The 20698-nt window shown below is 36.1% G+C and overlaps 1 protein-coding gene across 1 annotated transcript in view; it reads right to left on the bottom strand.

Moving 5' to 3' along the window:
* LOC136034616 (pre-mRNA-processing factor 19-like) overlaps positions 1-20698 on the bottom strand; it is a gene marked incomplete at its 5' end in the record, with an annotated part of 49202 nt that overhangs the window by 15073 nt on the left and 13431 nt on the right. Inside the window, 4 exon segments of the mRNA XM_065715900.1 lie at positions 5815-6015; positions 7821-8006; positions 10897-11091; positions 13821-13953. Of these exon segments, the coding sequence (XP_065571972.1) occupies positions 5815-6015; positions 7821-8006; positions 10897-11091; positions 13821-13953 (715 nt within the window).

Genomic DNA, 20698 nt, shown 5'->3' with positions numbered 1-20698 from the left:
CTAGTAAATGTTGCAGTAGCAGTAGTATTAGTAGTAGTGCAAATATTGCCTTTTGGTCAATTGATCATCCCCTTTAAGTATTCTCTGAGAGTTACAACTTAATAAACAAACCAATTCTTAAGATACACCATTTTCACAATCTAAATGCACATAGTCTCTTTTGTTAGTTTGAATTTGCCATCAATATTCTCTCAAATTTTACATTCATAGACTTAGCCTTAAAAGTACTATTATCACAGTAGTTTCGGTGGTAGTAAAAGTAGCTACAATATTAATGTTGTATTAGCAGTAGTAGCAGCAGTATTATTAGCGGTAGTAGCATGTGCATATTGCCTTTTGGTCAGTTGAACATTGCTTTCATAATGCCCCGGAAGTTTTACCTTGACACGTTAAGCTGTTCCAAAAATATTGTTGATATGCGCTTTTGAAACCCTTTTGACGCCCTTTACACCTTAATACTCTAAAATTTACAAGTTGTTGCAACTGAAATAGTAGTTGGCGTAGTTTAGTATAAGTAGTAGCATAAGGAAAAGTAGCAGAGGTATTAGTGTTAGCAGTGACGAACATATATTACTATTTACCAATTGATCTTCCCCTTTAAGTATTCTCCTAAAGATTCAACTAAATACCCATATCAATTCTTCTGTCAAATTTTCACCTTCATACGTGTAGCCTTCATTGTACTACTATCGTAGTAGTACTGGTAGTACTAGAAACGGTAGTGACAGAGTGTATAATTATTAGTAGTAACAGTAGTAGCAGCAGTATCAATAACAGTAGTAACAGTTACATTTTGCCTTTTGGTCCACTGAATATCCCACTCATGATGCCCCTGAAGTTTCTTCTTGGTAAGATAAGCCGTTCCAAAAATATTGCTGATACGCCCGTATCAACAATCCGTATACACACAGTATGTTTTGACTTAGTTCAAATTTCGCCTCAACGTCTTCTCAGATATTGTTTTCAATATCCTCAGCCTTAGTAGTACTCACTACAGAAGTATTAGTTTTAATCATAGTAGTGGTAGTAATAATAGTACTTTTGGTAGCAGTTGAAGCAGCAGTAGTTGTAGCGGTAGTAGGGTGCAAACGTTGCCTTTTTGGTCAAATGATCATCTTCCTTATCATCTCCTGAAAATTCTATACTCAGTCACTCCTGAGGGGCACCCTTTTAATAGTCCATATACACATAAAATGTTATGATGTAGTTCAAAACTCCCCTCATCATTCCCTAAAAGACTTATCTTAATGCCCTTCGTATTCTGGGAAAGTAGAAGTCAAACATGCATACCTCTTCTCAATAATATACACTATATGTAAACAATAAACAAATTGCATAGCTTGCAGCCCTTGCCCCGACGACTGGAGGGGAGGGACGGGGTGACACCCCCAAACACATAATTTCTCAGCTTTTCAACAATACTGAAAAAATTGATGTCTCAAACTTTATTTGGATGTTCGTTATAGAAAATGATGGGTGTGTGTGGGGGGGGGGGTCTCTCAAATCACTTTAACTCTTAAAAAAGAACAATATAACTTCCATTTTACAATCAAATGAGATCCATCTGAATTTAATACCACCCATTTAATGCCACCCATCCTATAAGAACCTTATATGCCCCCCAGGGCATAACTTAAAGCACTTGCCCTAGGGCTCTGGGGATGTTCCAGTCTTGGAGGCATTGTTGTATATTCTTTGGACTATTTTAAACAAAACTGTCATCGCACAATCTCAATCATGTACATTTGGTGAAAAGAAAAGTGGTTTGGTGGGGGGGGGGGCTAGTTATCTCCATCACTATTGACCCTTAAGAGGGAACTAGAGCTTCCAATTTCAACAAAATGAGCCACCTCTAAAGTTTATACAACCACCCTTTCTATAAGAGCCTCAAATGCCCCAGAGGCATAACTTACGACCCTGGCTCTTAGGTTCTAGTGGTTTGTATCAATCTCAAACACCTTGTTATATGATCTGTGGACTATTTTGAACAAAAGGATCGTCTCAAAATATCTATTCGATGTATCTTGGGAAAACAAGTCGTGCTTGTATGTGTGGGGTGGGAGGGTAGCGGCGCTCTGATAACTTTGACTCTAAAAAAGGCCACTAGAACTTCTGATTTCCAATCCAGAGTCCCCTCTTAAGCATGTCCGACCACCCTTTCTATAAGAGCCTCATATGCTCCCGGGCATAACTTACAACCCTTGCCCTGAAAGCTGTAGGGAGGGTCTTCCTCACAGACACAATTTCCAGACCCTTCAACTACGATGGATAAAATTGTAATCTCCAAATTTTGATTGGAGGTGTTAAGGGAAATGAAGAGCATGGAGGGGGGAGGGGTGGTTGCTCTCAAATCACTTTGACTCTTAATAAGGGCACTATAACTTCCAATTTTCAATCAAATAAGCCCCATCCAAAGTTTATACGACCGCCCATTCCATAAAAACTTTATATGCCCTCATGGTATAACTTACAACCCTATCCCCAGGGCTCTGGGGGGTTGTTTCAATCCTAGAGGCAATATTATATATTCTTTGGACTATTTTGAACAAAATCGCTCTCATAATTTCAATCAGATTTTTAGTGAAAAGAGAGGTTGTCAGTGAGGAGGGGAGGGGGCTAAATACCCTCCATGACTTTCGACACTTAAAAAGGAAATAGAAGTTCCGATTTTCAACCAAATGAGTCTCTTCTAAAGTTAAAGAACCATCCCTTCCATAAAAACCCTAAATGCCTCGCGGCATGGGAAGAGAATTTCGATGAAGGGGGCGCTGGATTTTCCAGAATTATTTAAGAAACAATGAGAAATTAAATAAAAAAAAGCTTTTTTTTAGCAGAAAGTAAGGAGCAGCTTTAAAACTTAAAACGAACAGAAATTATTACGCATATTAGGGGGTAACCCGGCTCAATAACCGGGTCGGCCTTTAAATAAAACAAGAGCTAAAAGCTCACATGGCACTCGTGACAAGGCCGGAAGAGCCAAGAGGTCATATGGCATGAGCTCTAGCAAAATTCTACGAATCAATAGATTGATTTAAAATTGAAATCAGAGGCTTAATGCCGGTCGGGATTTAAAATAAGAGCTCTTAGTCACGAGGTCCTTTTAAACATCAAAATTCATTACTATCCGACCACCCAGTCGTAAGTTAAAAATACCTCATTTTTTCTAATTTTTCCTCTCCCTTCAGCCCCCCAGATGGTCGAATCGCGGAAAACGACTTTATCAAGTCAATTTGTGCAGATCCCTGACACACCTCCAATTTTAATCGTCCTAGCACGTCCAGAAGCACCAAACTTGCCAAAGCACCGGATCCCCCTGACTCCACCAAAGAGAGCGGATCCAGTCCGATTACGTCAATCACGTATCTGCGACATTTGCTTTACCCATCAAGTTTCATCCCAATCTCTCCATTCTAAGCGTGTTCCAAGATTTCCGGTTTCCCCCTCCAACTCCCACCAATGTCACCAGATTTGGTCAGGATTTAAAATAAAAACTCTGAGACATGAGTTCCTTCTAAATATTAAATTTCATTAAAATCTGGTCATCCGTTCTTAAGTTAAAGATACCTCAATTTTCACGCTTTCCAAGACTTCCAGTTTCCCCCTCCAACTCCCCCCAATGTCACCGGATCTGGTTAGGAAGATCTCTGAAGCACAAGATCCTTCTAAATATCAAGTTTCATTAAGATCTGATCACCCGTTCGTAAGTTACAAATACCTCATTTTTTCTAGTTTTTCCTAACACCCCCCCTCAGCTCCCCCAAAGAGAGCGGATCCAGTCCGGTTATATCAACCACATATCTTGGAATTGTGCTTATTCTTCCCACCAAGTTTCATCCTGGTCTTTCCACTCTAAGCCTTTTCCAAGATTTCCCGTTCACCCCGCCCCAACTCCTCCCCAATGACACTGGATCCGGCCGGAATTTAAAATAAGAGATCTGAGTTACGAGGTCCTACTAAATATGAAATTTCATTAAGATCCGATAACTACATCGTAAGTTAAAAATACCTCATTTTTTCTAATTTTTCAGAATTAACCCTCCCCCCAAACTCTCCCAAAGTGAGCGGATCTGTTCCGGTTATGTCAATCACGTATATAGGACTTGTGATTATTTTCCCCACCAAGTTTCATCCCGATCTCTCCACTCCAAGCGTTTTCCAAGATCTTAGGTTTCCCCTTCAACTCCCCCCAATGTCACCGGATTCGGTGGGGATTTAAAATAACAGTTCTGAGACACGATATCCTTTAAATATCAAATTTCATTAAGGTCCAATCACCCGTTCATAAGTTAAAAATACCTAATTTTTTCTAATTTTTCCGGATTAACCGTCCCCCACTCCCCCCACAGAATGGTCGAATCGGGGAAAAGACTATTTGTAATCTAATCTGGTCTGGTTCCTGATACGCGTGCCAAATTTCATCATCCTAGCTTATCTGGAAGTGCCTAAAGTAGCAAAACCGAGACAGACAGACCGACCGACAGAATTTGCGATTGCTATATGTCACTTGGGTAATACCAAGTACGATAAAAATATACGAATATAGAAGTTCGTTACATAAGTTAACTAGTAAATTACGTATAATTATTACAAATGAAAACGCTCGTAAATAAAATTAAAAGTTCTAGTGGCCTTTTTAAGTAACTAAAAAAATTGGAGGGCAACTAGGCCCTTCCTCGCTCCTTTTTTCTCAAAATCGCCCTATCAAGACTTTGAGAAAGCCATTTAGCCAAAAAAAAAGTAAAATTAATATGCAAATTTCGTTTTCATTATTCATGTGTCGTGGGCCAAAATCAAAACCTGCATTAATCCAAAAACGTTCATAAATTAAATAAATAAAAGAAAAAACAAGTTGGAATGACTGAAGAAAAGATTAAAGCAAATTCTTGAATGTGAATTTTAGACACTTTAAACTTATCCCATTCAATCGCCAAAGAGTTTAAAGGGGTGGACTAGAGTTGTAGTGTGGAAGGAGATAAAAATATTGTTAATTTGGAGAGACTTAAAGAATATATTTTGCAAGAAGAGGAAAGTGGACAATAATGAAGCAATCAGGGGCTTCAGTCAAAATCCCCAATGGCTACCAAAATATGCAAGGATTAACAACAGTGACTGTAGTTAAGCAGTATGGGTAAATGTTTCTACCAATTCAACCTTCTAATAGCCCTAATAACATGTGCTTACCCAGTATATCATCCGATGTACCAGTGGTACGGACGCAAAATAGATACATCCCACTACTTGATCAGGAGTATCCACCCTTACCAAGAAGCAGAGAAGCATATAGCGAACAGGAAATAGACTCCAGAGGGCCATTATTATATGGACTACTTTATTAGGTACTCCTTTTCTGAAAAAAATGGGTATCTCAAAATTTTGACCAGATATCTTTGAAGCAGCTAAAAAGGATGTTGGAAGAGGGCTGGCTGACCTTGAACCACTTTTGACTCTTAAATAGGGCAATAGAATTATCAAATTCTACCGATAGCCGGTCTCCGAAGTTTCTATGACCACCTCTTCCATATGAAGTCACTCCGGGAAAAAATAATAAATAATACATTGAAGCCTATTTTAGCTTTACAATAGACAGCAATAAAGTGTTTTCTCTGATAAATCTATGAACATATTTAATTTCAACATGTGTTTATTTTATGTGGCTTAAAGCAGAAAAAGTCTCTAATTTTTAGATTATCAAACATTCTCATATTTTATTTCAGTGACTCACATCTTTAAACCATCCTCTTTCGTTTCACGATAAGTGAATAATACTTTCGGCATAAAAATATCCATATTATGTTTAGAACAAGTGTTACTCACTTTTGACAAAACACGCCCAGTTCGGATGTCAGAGAAGGCCCAATGTTCATCAGTTCCAGTTGAAAGCACATAGTCTCCTGTGGCGTGGAGAGACAGTCCTGTAACAGCGTCTGCATGAGCACGAATGATTTGAGAGCATTGTGAATTACTTACATTCCAAACACGGACAGTTGTATCTGGACTTGAGGTCACAACGATATCCTTGAAAGAAAAGATAATATAAATTAAGGTATTCAACGAAAAAATCTTAGAGATATGAGTTGACATTTGAATAAATCTACACTTTGCATACAAAATACTAAAAAAGTTTGCATCAGACATTAACATGGACGTACCTACGGGATCAAACCAGCACCCCCCCCCCCCCCTTCCAGTTAGAAGACCAAGGATGTGCAGAAAAGGCCATATTTTTAACGTCTGATAAAAAGTTGAAATTTTACGGTCCAAAAAAACTGCTCCTCCTCCCAGCAAAAAAACTTTTGTCAGTTCTGGCATGTGGGCACTCACCAACATCTATTTATTAAGATGGAAGTTTAAGAGTCTTGCATCCTTTAACAACCAGATGTTAAAAACGACTGAAACTAGAAAAATAAAAATTTGTGCAGTCCTTCATCCCTTTTCAGCCTACTTCCAGGGTGGATCTAGAAAATATTTACAGCTCTTCCATTAATGTAGTTTGTTATTCCAGTAAGTTTATCCAGAGCTCGATTTATCCGCTAGCTGAAAGATAAACAACCCAATAGATTCGCCATTCAACGCACTTTCTACGACAACAATTTTTTTTGTCTTAAATTGACCTGATGAAGCATGTAATAATGAGAAATATGTACAAAAACAATAACACAAATTAAAACGACAAAGTTTACCCATAGCCTAAAGGTAGATCACGGGTGGGAGTGGGATAAAGGTATGTTTATTTTTCACCTACCGTATTCGTGCAATACCTGACAAATATACCCATTTCTTTCTCTCTATCTTTTCGACTACCCTTATACTTAAGTTAGCTGTTGAGAACGCTAGCTTAAATCTCCAAAAGTTCTATTCTTAAAATTTTCTTCTTAGCGATTTTTCTTATCGATTTCATGAAAAGGGATCAATAGTTACCAAGTATAAAATTTTGACACTAACATAAGGATCGTAGGCAAAACTTATTCTACAAAGTTTCATCAGTAATAGGAGTTTGCTCGGGAGTTTTGAAGCATACTAATTTTAGATGTGCATTATTTAACAAACATTTCCTGTTTACTTTTCCTACCACAAGCAATATCAGAACTGTAGTTTTAGTTTTTATATTATTACACATAATAGTTTTTTATTTTTTACACATAATAGTATTATTATTTACACGAAAAAGTTTTTATATATATTACACATAAACGTATTTAAAGGTGCATCTGAAGCTTGATAATAGACTTACACACGGGAATCAGGAATAACTGTACAATCACATTTACACAGGGAGTCAGGCATTAGAGTCACTCAAATATGACATAATAACCAAAAAAAAGAAGAAATTTTTGAACAGATAACCATGTTATAGCATCTCTTGTTAAAAGAGACATTTTCTATTCCTTGTTGCACAAGACAGGGACTGAATTCTCATGTGTGTGCTTTTTAGCTATGGTGTTTTTAATAGTACAGTTTCAATTTTGATCCGGCACCATTGTCAATGGGTTTCAGGCTACTTTTTGAAATTCCCTTATATTTGTTTTCACAAAAAAAAAACTTTTACCTATAGCATCAGCTGAAATGACTTTTCACATTTCTGAATCAGCTTCAAACGGCCATTCTTCCTCTTTTATATTTTTTTTTCTCAAAACACGGTTTTCAATTTTTGGTTAATTAGGGCTAGAGCTTGTTCTTTACTAGGATGCATGTAAGGCTGCAATCATGATATGAACCCTCACTTAATTGGCCTTTTCATACCTTTTCATAATCTTAACGGTTGTTTCCAGATGAACCACTTAATTCTACATAGAAATAAGGTTATTAAAGCAAATTTTTACCTCACTTGGATGATAGATGACATGGTTGACCTTCTTGGAGTGTCCCTTTAGAATTGCCACAACTTGCTCAGTATCTTTGTTAAAAACGGTGGCATTCTTGTCAGCGCCACCAGTTACAACTTTGGATGTATCAGCAGCATGCAAATCTATTGCCAAAATACCCGGAATACTAGCACTGTGTAGACTCTGAAAAAGAAAGAAACTTTGATAAAATTGATCTTTTAAAATCAAACAGAACTACAAACACTTAAGGGCTAAACATTTAGACAAGAGGTCTAACCATTACGGGAAAGTGGCAAGGAATTCAGTAAAATTGGGTTACGAAAAATGGAAAAAAACAACAGATAATACTATTAAAACTGCTAAAAAAACTACATAAAAACTAACAAAAAAAAAAAAAAAAAAACCCCTCCTGAGCCTCCCGCTCTTTACACTACCATTATATTCATTTTTATAACGTAAGGTGGTATCGAGTGTGTCTCTTCGTCTAAGATGTGTTTTCTTTTCTTCGTGGCTGGTGGGGCGCTGAAACATCATATAAAGACGTTTTAAGGTTCATTTGAAAGCTAACTTTTGAACTTGGTATCTGGCCGTTAGGTTGCTATCTTCTCTTGGGTCGTCCTCTAGGCACATTTTATACTAATTAGAACTAGTGCAAAACTATAATGTATCTTTTTGTCACATCATATTATAATTAAAAAGTCAAAAGCCTTCCCCGAAACAAAACATCTGCACGGAACACACGGATTGCCTGGTAAGGGTAGCAATTTTGGGGCATGCCCCACCAAGACATCTCTAAAATCTTGATGCCGCCCTTAAGATATTTAATTTTTGTAATTCAAAATGTTACGTGTATAAACCTAAAGAAGGCTAACTGGCCGTTAGGTTGGTATCTTCTCTTGGGTCGTGCTCTAGGCACATTTTATACTAATTAGAACTACTGTCTGAACACAAAACCTTTCATACAATGTATAACGTCATTGCAAAACTATAATGTATCTTTTTTGTTATTTAAATACGTTTAGATGTGACATCATATCCATGAAAAATGTCTTTTTTTTTAAATTACGGTTGTAAAGTATGGCCAGCCAAAAGGTGCACATCCTGCCCATGACCCACCAAAACATTACCATACCCCACCGGTGGGCCTGCGCCTCGTGTTGACAATCACGGTAATAATTTAAAGCTTGGCCTTCGTCACGGTGATAAAGATAATGCTGACGAGCTAAACAAACCGTTAAGAAAAATTGTGAAGTCACTCCTTCCCTTTTCTGATGAATAATGAAACATTTTCAGCCAGCAGCACTCATAAAAGCGCTTACCAATAGACGCAGCTTAGTGGCTGCCCCCTCCTGAGCCTCCCGCTCTTTACACTACCATTATATTCATTTTTATAACGTAAGGTTGTATCGAGTGTGTCTCTTCGTCTAAGATGTGTTTTCTTTTCTTCGTGGCTGGTGGGGCGCTGAAACATCATATAAAGACGTTTTAAGGTTCATTTGAAAGCTAACTTTTGAAGTTACATACTTTTTATAAGCATTAAAACATAATGTTAAACTGAAAAGTAATTTTTACAGAAACTGTATCTTCACATTTTACAGAAACGCATATAGCCTACAGGATGATATAACACATGTATCTTTTGACAACATAATACAATAGAGGTATCTTTTGAAAAGCTGCTTCTCTGGATATGATATCCAATTTGATGATCCTGTTACCTGATTTTCTGAAATGTCATTACGCTTTTTGTACTATAACTAAAGTTTGACAAGTTTTGAAATTTTGACTATGAGTTTAAAACGCTTTTCTGGGGGAATCTTATGCTTTTCATCTCCTTCTTGTTAGTCACAAAAGGCCCTTACTTTTTTAAATGACGTCATATATGGTAGATTACAACCATAAATGACATGGTGCTACAACTTAAAAATAATATTAGTATTTTGAATATCCTTTTCGTAGTAATAATCAAGTCATTAATTTAAAACTAATGATCTATAGCCTACACTTTAATAGCAAGCAGTAAAAAATGTATGTAGGCGTTACCTCACGACATATATTGGACATACCTGGACATGATTTCAAAAACAATAAAAATTAAATTTATAAAAAAAGATTGATTTAAAAACTGGTCAAATATAAGTAACCCACAACATCATTCCGTATATGAGGGAAGAGAATTAAACTTAATTTTCCATGATAAAATTCACTTTCCGCTTAACTTTGACTTTTTATCTCACGTATTTAATAACTACTGCATAAATGCAAGAACCGTTTATGTAGAATAAAATATTTTTAACTCACTTTAAAAATTTTCAGTTGACCACAAAAATTTCTAAATTGACAAAGTTTCAAATTGACCTCTAAGCCATCGTCGGGAGGTTGCAAATATGTTGGTCTAATCAACTGGAAAGAAATTATGTTTTTTTTTTTTATTTACCTCGCTGTTTAAGCGTGAATATACTGCTGGTCACATAGAGATCCACAGTTGAAAATGTTTGGATGAGTTGATTTACTTACTGAATTTTCTTGTCGACTTGGCGCCAGCGTCAAGAGAGTAGACGCCATACTCCTCCAGGACACTCAGTCTTAATTAGTCGCGGGTGCATCTTCAAATATTATTCCTGTCTGACTTAGGCACTGATGTGGACTATCAGACCATCTCATTCTTGGAAGACCACTTGGTTCTTTCAACTTGGCGAGCAGGGAGTTGGAACTAAAGGCGATGCGACAGGCTTTTTTGTGGCATTCAAAGAAAATGGCATTACCACTTCAGCGTATGCAGTTATACCTGTAGGGGAAACGAAATTTGCCTCATACAGATCAGCAACTTGGCATTACTTGTAAAATCCTACCAGCTGAGTCACTCTATCTTTCGGGGTGCTTTCGTTTCAGTCACATCCAGTTTCTTTAGGTGGATTGAAGATGAAAACCCCCTTGCTCTTTTCCCTAAAGTTAAACTAAGTTCCAACTAGCTATTAAAAATAACTTATTTATAAAGATTAAGTGACTTTTAATTTTGCAAAAAAAACAAAAGTCAGTAAAAGAAGAAATGAAGAAAAATTAATAGTTTTACCGGGTGCGATGCAATGGTCCTAAAATCTCTAATAGTCTCAGCTGAGATTAGACCTTCCGGTACAGTCTTTCCTCTTTTTTTTCGTTCTTGAGTAAGCACCGTTGCCCTGTCTTGAAGTTTGGCAATAATTTCTGGAGTCATTCCAGCCGTCTCGGTGGGGGCTACTGCCGGTACTCCAACTTCAGCAACATCAGCCTAAAGGGTAAAAACAGATTAGAATGGTCACTCAAGATTTTATCAGATCTTTTTTTCTACATCTTCCCACATTTTACTAGAATTATCCTGGATTTTATATGAATTTCTCAGACAGATTCCATCAGTAGGGTGGTACCATATTGCCAGAGTAATAATTAAGAAATTCCTAAAAGTCATCAACATCATGTACATTTAGCAAATTCTGTGTGGCAAAATATTTCAGATGTTTTTCCAGGGATCTTCTGGGTGAAGAGAGCTGGAGGGGATAGTGAAACTATTCGATCAACCTCCAACCTTAAACATGAAATACTAAGTACCTCTTAAATATAGCCACTTATGGAGTGAAAAGATCCTAGAAAATACACAGGAATGTGCCAGAGCATTATTTTTTTAATAGATAAGACTTCCTTCCAGTTATAATTAATACTCTTTCAATGTAAACGATGATTTGAAGGCCGTATCCAGGGGAGGGGGGCCCTCCCAAAACTGCTGTCCAACTCGTTAAAACGCAAAAAGACTCATATCAACAAATTTGATGCATAACCGCAAGCTTTCATGTGTAAACTTAACATAAAAATCAAACTCAAACAGCAAAATCTAATGCATCTAAATAGTCTGCCCATTTCTCTTTAACACTTTCATTATCACTAATTTTGGCCCGTCCCTATCTTTGACAAGGACAAGTTCAGATTGACTATTCCCTGTCATATTTTTAGCCTGCCGATACAACTAATAGTAAAATATTTTACTATTATGCCGTCTGGCTGCATCTTCCAGATCTTCAGCAGTTTTATCCATGACCTCCACTTCATACCAGCTTTAATTCATATTTTAACGCTTTTTTACTATCCTTACACTCCCTTTATTTTCATATTATCTATCACTTAAATACTTTTTCGGACACACCACTCTTCGTCTCTACGAAACTTCTGCATTTTCACTAATTTTCCTAGCTGCGTTTTTAATTTTCTAGAAACCATCTGTGACTTCACAAACTGTTTTCCGAAAAGTGTTTCATCCATCTTCTAAATTGTTCATCAGATCTTAGACTCCCTGAATAGTATTCATGCATTCCTTGAAAGTTTATCTCAAATTCTCATCCTGGAGTCTACCAACTTCGTAACTTCACGGAAGGTAGCTACTCTTCCTAAATGATTTATCGCTTAAAGTCTTCTTGTACGAACCCCTCCCTAACTATTTTTCTCGCTATTTTTCCACCTATATTACTTGATTCCAATAATAGATATATAGGTAGATAAATAGAAAGGTATATACAAAGTAAACTTAAACAACAGAACAGAATGCTTCATCTATACCTACCGCAAGGCTTTACGGCAGGAAATGCAGGGAGACATTCTGCTGGACCACCAGCAAAATCCTACGCCTTTGTCGCAAGGAGGGGTTAAGGTACGTATAACCAAGCAAAAATCAAACCTGGAGACAGATATCCCCCACCATATTTCTGATAAACAAATATGGTATTCTACTTGCTGAATAATTCCAAATCCCAGGGATAAATCACCCCTTAGTGTTGTAATCTCAGGGTTTCTTTCCGCCATAAGTTTGGGAAACTGGGCTTAGAGACAAAACAAATGTGAGAGAAATGAATTGAAACGAATTTATAGGCAAAATTAAAAAAAAAGAATTGGGCAAGCCTTTGAACAATTCCCTTTGGAACTACTTAGAAACCTGACTCCCTAGAGTGGCGCAAATTATCCAACGGTGTTGCCAGTGGCAGTTATAACTAACAGAAGGACCATCTATTGATTATGGATTCACCATAACTTTTCGTTCAAAGTTATCACACTATACCTGCACACTAACAGAAAGAATTAAAAGATCATGGATCAAAACGCAACCAGTTTTTGGGTTCCAACCTTTCATCTTTAAACAAAATTCGACGATCAGAAATAAACACAGCAATCCATAAGAGGGAGGGGGGATTGATGAAAACAATAGAAAAATTACACAGAAAATATAAGAAAGTGACAAAACATATTGAGATTTCAGAAGAGCATACTCTCCTCCACCTGTGCGTACCAGCTCTTACCCTCATCCCCTAACATACAGATTTGTTTTTGTTTATTTGTGATATTATATTATATAACCAACCATATAACAATCAACCAAAAGAGACGTCAAAAACAAGACGGATTGAAGAGACTTCTTCTTTTTCTTTTTACAGAAGACTACAGCCACATAAAACAAACCAGAAAAGTGGGGGAAAACCAAACCGTTGAAAAATAATAAACACATCTTAATGTGAGTACCGAAGAAGTGAGGCATGCAGATATCTGGATGTTTGGGCCTTTAATTCTTTTTCTTTATGTTTTTTGTAATGTCTCATGAAGAAATCTTATAATTCCCTATAAAATAAAATTGTTTCCGTACTTCTATGAACATTAAAATATGGAACAAGATAAACAAAAAGGCGAGTAGGAGCAAAGTAAATTAGGAGAAACGATAAAACAAAAGGAATAAAGGGTAACTTAAAAAAAGGATGAAAAAGCTACATGACTGTGTAACCTACTACAATAAAATGAGTACTTGAATGAGAGAAACCCAAAACTCCTGAAATACAAATGATAAAAACAGAGAACATCAGTATACAACACTTAATGAGTAGCCTCAATAAAATGGCACAAGAGAAAGGAGATAAAAATATGAGACAAACGAAGGAATAGATTCATAAAGAAATAAAAATGGTGTAAAAATATAAAAAAAATTACGACGGTAGGTTGAGGGACAGCTGGAACTTGAGCATGTGGTTTGAGTGTAGCCACAGCCTCACGAAGGGAGCCAACTTCTTTTGTTAGTCGAGCAATCACTCTACAGCCAGCATCATGCTGATACAAAGCATGGCTAAAAAAAGAAAAAACAAAAAGAATATATCCTTTTAAAACTTCATAGTTCATTTATTCAATAGAAAAATAAAATACAGTAATATACACATTTGAAATAGCGTAGATACAAGTAAAAACTGCAGATTTTGACATCTAGAATAGGTTAAGAAAATGAAAGAAATAAAAAAAAAATGGGATAAGACTTGAGCTGTATATTAGCATTTATGATACCGTGTATTACGCCAAAAATAGTAAACAACAAACTTTGGCACTGAACCAGTAATTTTTCTAGATCTTTGTTGTATTTTTAAGCGTTTATCTTTAATGGATTACTGTTTCCAATCATAGTACCAAGTTTGACCTAGGCACTACCAATATATTTTATTTTACTGCTTGATGAGTTTTGAACTGTTTGTTAAACGGGTTTTCAAAAAAAAAGTAGATCGAATTAGCGAAGCCCAGACAAAGTTACCAATTGAGATGATCGAAAAAAGTGAGATCAGTTTACAAAAGGTAATGAGCATTTTGAAATAGGATACCTAACTATTAAACAGTCCATGGTAACGAATTGTAAGCAAAGAGCTACTCGCCTCAATAGTAACCGAAACTCTAAAAAAACGGAATTTTGATATACAAAAAATACGCCATAAGAAACAGCTTATTATGTTCATTGCAAACATACAAGATTCGTCAGATTTAGTGTTACCTATCAGAATTTAAGAGCCTGAGGAAATTTGCCTGATTTCTTAAATAAGGGGGAAACACCCGATAAATTTCACGGAATCTTGGTGAAAATAACACCATCAGATTCAGAGTACCCGAGAACCCTACAGCAGAAGTTTCAAGCTCCTATATACAAAATATGGAATTTTGCTATTTTCGCAAAAAGACAGATTATGGATACGTGTTTATTTGTTGTTGTTGTTTTTTTTTACAAGGGTGATCGTATTGAAATAATAGTCCTAGGAGATCTGGAAGGGCACATCCGAACACAAAATAAAAGTTACAGTCCCTTTTTAAGTGACAAAAAAGATTGAAGGACAACTGGCCCCCTCCCACGCCCATTTATTTCCCAAAGTTATCTGATCAAAATTTTGAGATAGCCATTTTGTTCAATATAATTGAGAAATCAAACAATATGTCTTTAGGGGTGGGGAGAGGCCTGTAAAGCAAGAAATTTGCCCATTGTTTACGTATATTATTTGTTATTGGGAAATATACAGATATTTTTCGGGGGGGGATTTTGTTCTTGGGTTGGATTTTTATTGGGAGAATCTTCCTTTGGGAGGGAAACTGCAGGGGGGAGGAGAACCCCGTAATTTCTCTATGAAATTCTTGTCAATTGTCTTACATTATCTTTGTCAACTCAATTTTGCATGTGGAGATGTTCTGGGGGAATTATCCGGGGCTATTTTCCGCGTTTTTTGATTTCCGAAAAAATTTCTAAGGAAAGGGACATTTCCGGAGTGATCCAGTAACCGATTAGAGATTAAAATATTTATCAAATGAAAGTATGCAAAGGATAATTTTTCAGGCTGAATTATCCGCAAGATATTTTACGGGAGGGGGATTTTCAGCAAGGATGGAGCTGTCTGGAAGGAACTTGACATGGGGGTCTACTTTACTTTGGATGAAATTTTCATGGGGGAGGCTACCGTGAGGTGTAAGAGGGAGTATATTTTATGGAAGCTGAGCCAGATTTGCCTGTATTATTTGAAAAACGACCAGAAATTAAGTAAAAACAAACTACTTGTTTAACTGAAGGTAAGGAGAAACATTAAAACTCAAAACAAACATAAATTATTTCGTATATGAAGGATTGCCCCCTCCTCAATACCTTGCTCTTTATGCTAAAGTTTACTGTTTGTCCCAAATCTTAAGAACGACAACTGAAACGCAGAGTCCTTTTGATTAAAATGGGAACGCGACACAACCCTACTCTACATGACACAACCTGACATAGAATACTTCAAAAACGATTTATGACCGCCTATTTTCATCTTCCCATTTCGATAAACTAATGTTCTTTATTTCAGAATAATCTCTGATTTTAAGAAAGGAAGAATATGAAAAGTATGAAAGAAAGTTTAAGAAATGAAAGAAAGTATGAAAAGTTTAAGAAAGGAAGAATATGAAGAATATGAATATGAAAAGAATAAAAGGGACGACGCACACTGCAAATTTTACTTAAAAGTGACTGAGACTTTACAACACATAATTTTTGCTGCTACAGCACAGTTTACCTAGCAGCAAATATCAAACGTACAACTGAAAGACTGAAGACGAATAAAGATACCGACGAGCTATACAAAAGCCAATTATAATGCAACAGACGAAAGATACTTGTAGAAAAGCATAATTGATTTTCTCGTGGATGATAATATTGTTTGAATAGAGCGAAGTGAGTGCAGAGAGCAAGAGCAGGTAGCAAGAGCCGTATAGGTACTAGCCGGCCTACAGGCCTTAAATTTCTAGGAACAGGCAGCTCGAGTACTCGTACTTCCGACAAGCCATCCAATTCCATTGCTTCTTATCTTCCTTTTGTTCATTTATATGAATTGTTTTGCGATTTGAAAACAAAGAGTATTATCTTCCTTAACAATTGTAGAAAAAAAGAGAAAAGAACATATTGATTGTATTGATGTTGATAGCAAAAAAAAGCCTTTTTGTTAACCTGATGGCTGTTTTGATTTTCGCTGCATTAATTGTCAGATGATACTCCCCTTTTAGCATTCTCTAAAAGTTCCGACTGAACAACCGCATCAATTCTTGAGATACTCTCACTGATACTTACAATGTACATGCACATGGCTTCTTTAAATTTAGTTCAAATCTTCCCGAAGAAACCTTCTAGAAGCCAAAAGGAGTCTATTATGGATTCCAGGTGCTGTTTTTCGGACGAAGAAGAAGAAGGAAGCTTTTTAAAAGTGCTAACAGCTTTAGCGTAAAGAGCAAGGTATTGAGGAGGGGGCAACCGTTAATATATGGAATAATTTCCGTTCGTTTAGAGTTTTAGTGTTGCTCCTTACTTTCAGTTTAATTTTTTTTTTAATCAATTGAAAAGGCGTGACCACTACTCAGAAGGCTAGAGGAACAACCTATTCCTACAATCCATAGGTTTGAAAACATTGTAACACACAAATCCTTTAACTGTTGCCTCTTCCTAACATGGATGAAAAGATGTATTAGTAAAAGAACATGGGACTTCTGAAAGTTAATAAAGACCATAAAAATACTCAATGTTACAAATTATGACTGCTTCTAACAAGCAAAGACTTCAGAGAAGAAAAGTCACCCCTGAAACGACCTCGAACTTTATCAGTAGTCATTTCATTGAGGACCTGTTACTTTAACCTTGCAATGACCTTTGAGATATATCGCTAAGCCTTTCAGTTAGGGATAATCATTTTAGCCTTGAATTCAGGATGTGAAAGGTATCATATAGATCCTAGATAGTTATAAATTACAACTACTTCTGGCGAGCAGAGATTTATAAGAAGAGTGACGAACTTTTCCAAACTATAAAATATAAAAAGTGTAAATAGAAAATCTTATATGTTTGAAACGAGAGTTCTATAGATTTCAAAAAAAAGATATCTTTTTCGCAAGATTTTTAAGAAGCCTTTACTCCAGTAAAACATAGTTTAGGCATTGGCAGCTGGCAATATAATTGGCAGTAATTGGCAATGCTGAACTTAGAAAGTGACTAACTTAACAGCATACTGTATTTGTCACATCTTCAGTTTTTAATTGAAAACAAACATGTCTTGTGTTTTGTGTCAGACATCATTCATTTTTTGTCACATTTTCGTCGTATTTTGGCTGTTCATCAGCTAAGCTGAGATACCTTAAGTGAGTCGCAAACACCATACAATTACTAAGGGTTGACTTAGGAAAAGTAACTTATTGAAATATTTTATTTAGTAATTTATTGAGATATATGATAATTTATATAAAATTTTATCAGTGAGAAACTCTCCTGTCATTTCATGCAGAAAAGGTCATATACTACTTCTTTCTTAAGCAATGATAACGCTTTTTGTCCATTGATTCTGCTTTGTGCTGAATTCCATCAGTTTTTACGACTTTCTTCTATTTCCTTATTTCTGTTATGAATAGCCTCGAGTAGTAGTATGACCCAACTGACTCTCTACCAATAGGAATATAATTCAGCGAAAAATAATTTCTGGGTCAGTTAGGTTAGCATTCAGGATGAAGTTGAAGGGTGCAGTATGTATGCTGAATGGGAGAAAATCCTCTTATTGCGAGACTATAATTTAATTTTGAAAATTAACCTTTACGTCGAAAACCTTTGCCTTCACACTTCACGTCGCTTAGGCAGCGTAAATATAGTCCGATTTTTAATGAAGAAGACCTATAATTTTGGTATTATCTCGTACAAAATTAAAAAAAGAAACATGGGCGGAAAATCAGCAGAAAATCAGCTAAAAGCATACAACGGCTTAAGAGGATGTAACTTTCCTTTCAAGACATAATATTTTTTTGTGAACCAATATATTGTTTTGTTTGTAATTTTTACAGATGAGAAGCTTGTAAATTTCAATGAATTAGTTTTCCATATTTATTTTCACAATTCAGCGTGACAACACTGATGAAAACCTGATACTGCCCTAAAAACTTATTCTGAAACAACCAAAAGGTATGAATATACTTAAATTGGATCCAGAGGACCAAAAATACTTTATTTTCATATCCGTGGTATTTCAATGTGGATAAATACTTGATTGGATTCTGTTGTGAATCCAAGTAAAACTGAATAAAAGGTCCTGTTTGTGCATGGGTAAAACTTACTATTTGTCTTTTATTTTTAAGAAAAATATCTGAAGGTCTTTCCTGATAAATTTTCTGAGAAGCCGATTCAGACAATTTTTGCTTTTGATAACAGTTATCAAGAGTGGCAGTGTTTGGTCGTTAATAAAAATGTTAAGGCAGGAAAAAAAAATACTGAAAGTGTATAGATATTAATAAATATGATGTTTAGCGTTTTTTCTAGCAAGTAAAAAACATAAATGAATAACAAAGAAAAAAACTCACATCTGAAAAACTATTGCTGTTGTTTAGAACAGCTTGAAACAGAATAACTTGTTTAGAAACACTATATTGTCATCATTTTGAGTTTTGCTTAGAAATTGTATTAAACAGCAGTTCCTATCATTTTTCCCTTTTGTTGTATAGCATAAATTGTTTCCTTTTTTTTTATCTTAAGTCATTTTCTTACGTATGTGCCTTTAATCTGTTTTATAGCTTTATTTCATATTAATTCTGAATTGAAAGTCAGTATGGCTTAAGAAACTAATTTAATCCTCGATCGACAAGCTTTCTGTTTTCTGCCTATATTTACCTTACAATTTAGAAGGACAAGTGGCATAAGCCACTAAGGCTCAATTTATTGCCACTTCGCTTCTTATAAACCGTCATTCTCAATAATGTTTTATTTCCCCTCCGTCTCTCACAATTCACGCACTAATCCTTTACTTTCAATTTCTGTTATTGTCTTCCATTTTTATATTACCAAGTTTACTTCTAAGAAATTCCAAGGCAGAAATTGTTAATTCTTTTCTAGTACCGTAATATAATGTTTTATGTTTAATGTTTTATTCGCTCTCCGTCTCTTACAATTCAGGCACTACTCCTTCACTTCCAATTTCTGTACGCACTGTCTTCCATTTCTATGTTGCCAAGTTTACTTCTAAGAAATTCAAAGGCAGTAGTTAATTCTTTTCTAGTACCGTAATATATCACGCAAGGTTAGATCCTTCATGCCCAAAAACACAGGTTCTTGTGGACATGAATGATTTTGAATAAGGCGACAAATCACTAGATTTTACCTGTGATAAAAATTCGAGGCGTGTTTTTTGATTGAGGTCCGTTTTATTGTAGTTATTGCAGACGCATACCATACAGAGTGCATGCCTAGAGTACCAGCATATCTTGCGAACAACAGTGCTCAATTTCAGCTGGGTAGGTAACCTTCATGATTCTGTTCTGTGCTTTAAAAATTTTTTAAAAATTTTTAAGACTATTAAATCGCCCGCCACGTGTGAGGTTCACTCAGTGATGCGGTTTTATCAGCAAGGAACCTGCCTGCTACAGAAATTCATCGACAGATTTGCGAAGTATACGGTGATAGTGTTATGAGTGAAAGCAAAGCGGGTACGGCAATTCAAAGATGGCTGTCACAACGTCCATGATGAGGACCACTCCAGACACCCTTCTTTGATTACAGACGATTTGGTGGCTTGAGTTGAAGCAACGATTCGAGAAAACAGGCGCTTTACAAAAACAGATCTATGAGGTGTCGAGATCAGTGCTCTACAAAATTGTTTCTGGACACCAACAGTTTAAGAAACTGTGCACCTGTTGGGTCCTGAAACTCCTAACAGAGGACCACAAAAACAAAAAATTGAGTATGTGACGAAGTTCTTGACTCGTTATCACGAAGAAGATACAACTTCTTGAATTAGATCGCAACTGAAGACGAAGCATGGGTTTCGCATATCCCGCCCGAATCAAAGTAACGAAGCATGGAACGGAGACACACACACTCCTGTGCATTTGATTTTGCACCCAGCGCAATATCATTAAGTCGGTGCTTTGACATAGGCATGGTGTTTTTGTTGGTCAACTTCATACAACGAGGAACCACTATCAATGCAGAATCATACAGCCACATCCCTAGAAATCTATGCACAGCGATTCGAAACAAAAGACACGGCACGGTGACAAAGGGAATTGTCCTTCTC

This window comes from Artemia franciscana, chromosome 13 (assembly GCF_032884065.1).
Source record: "Artemia franciscana chromosome 13, ASM3288406v1, whole genome shotgun sequence".
Classification (NCBI taxonomy): Eukaryota; Metazoa; Arthropoda; class Branchiopoda; order Anostraca; family Artemiidae; genus Artemia; species Artemia franciscana.
The sequence above is the reverse complement of the archived record's forward strand: the minus strand, read 5'-3'. Positions and strand labels throughout refer to the sequence as shown.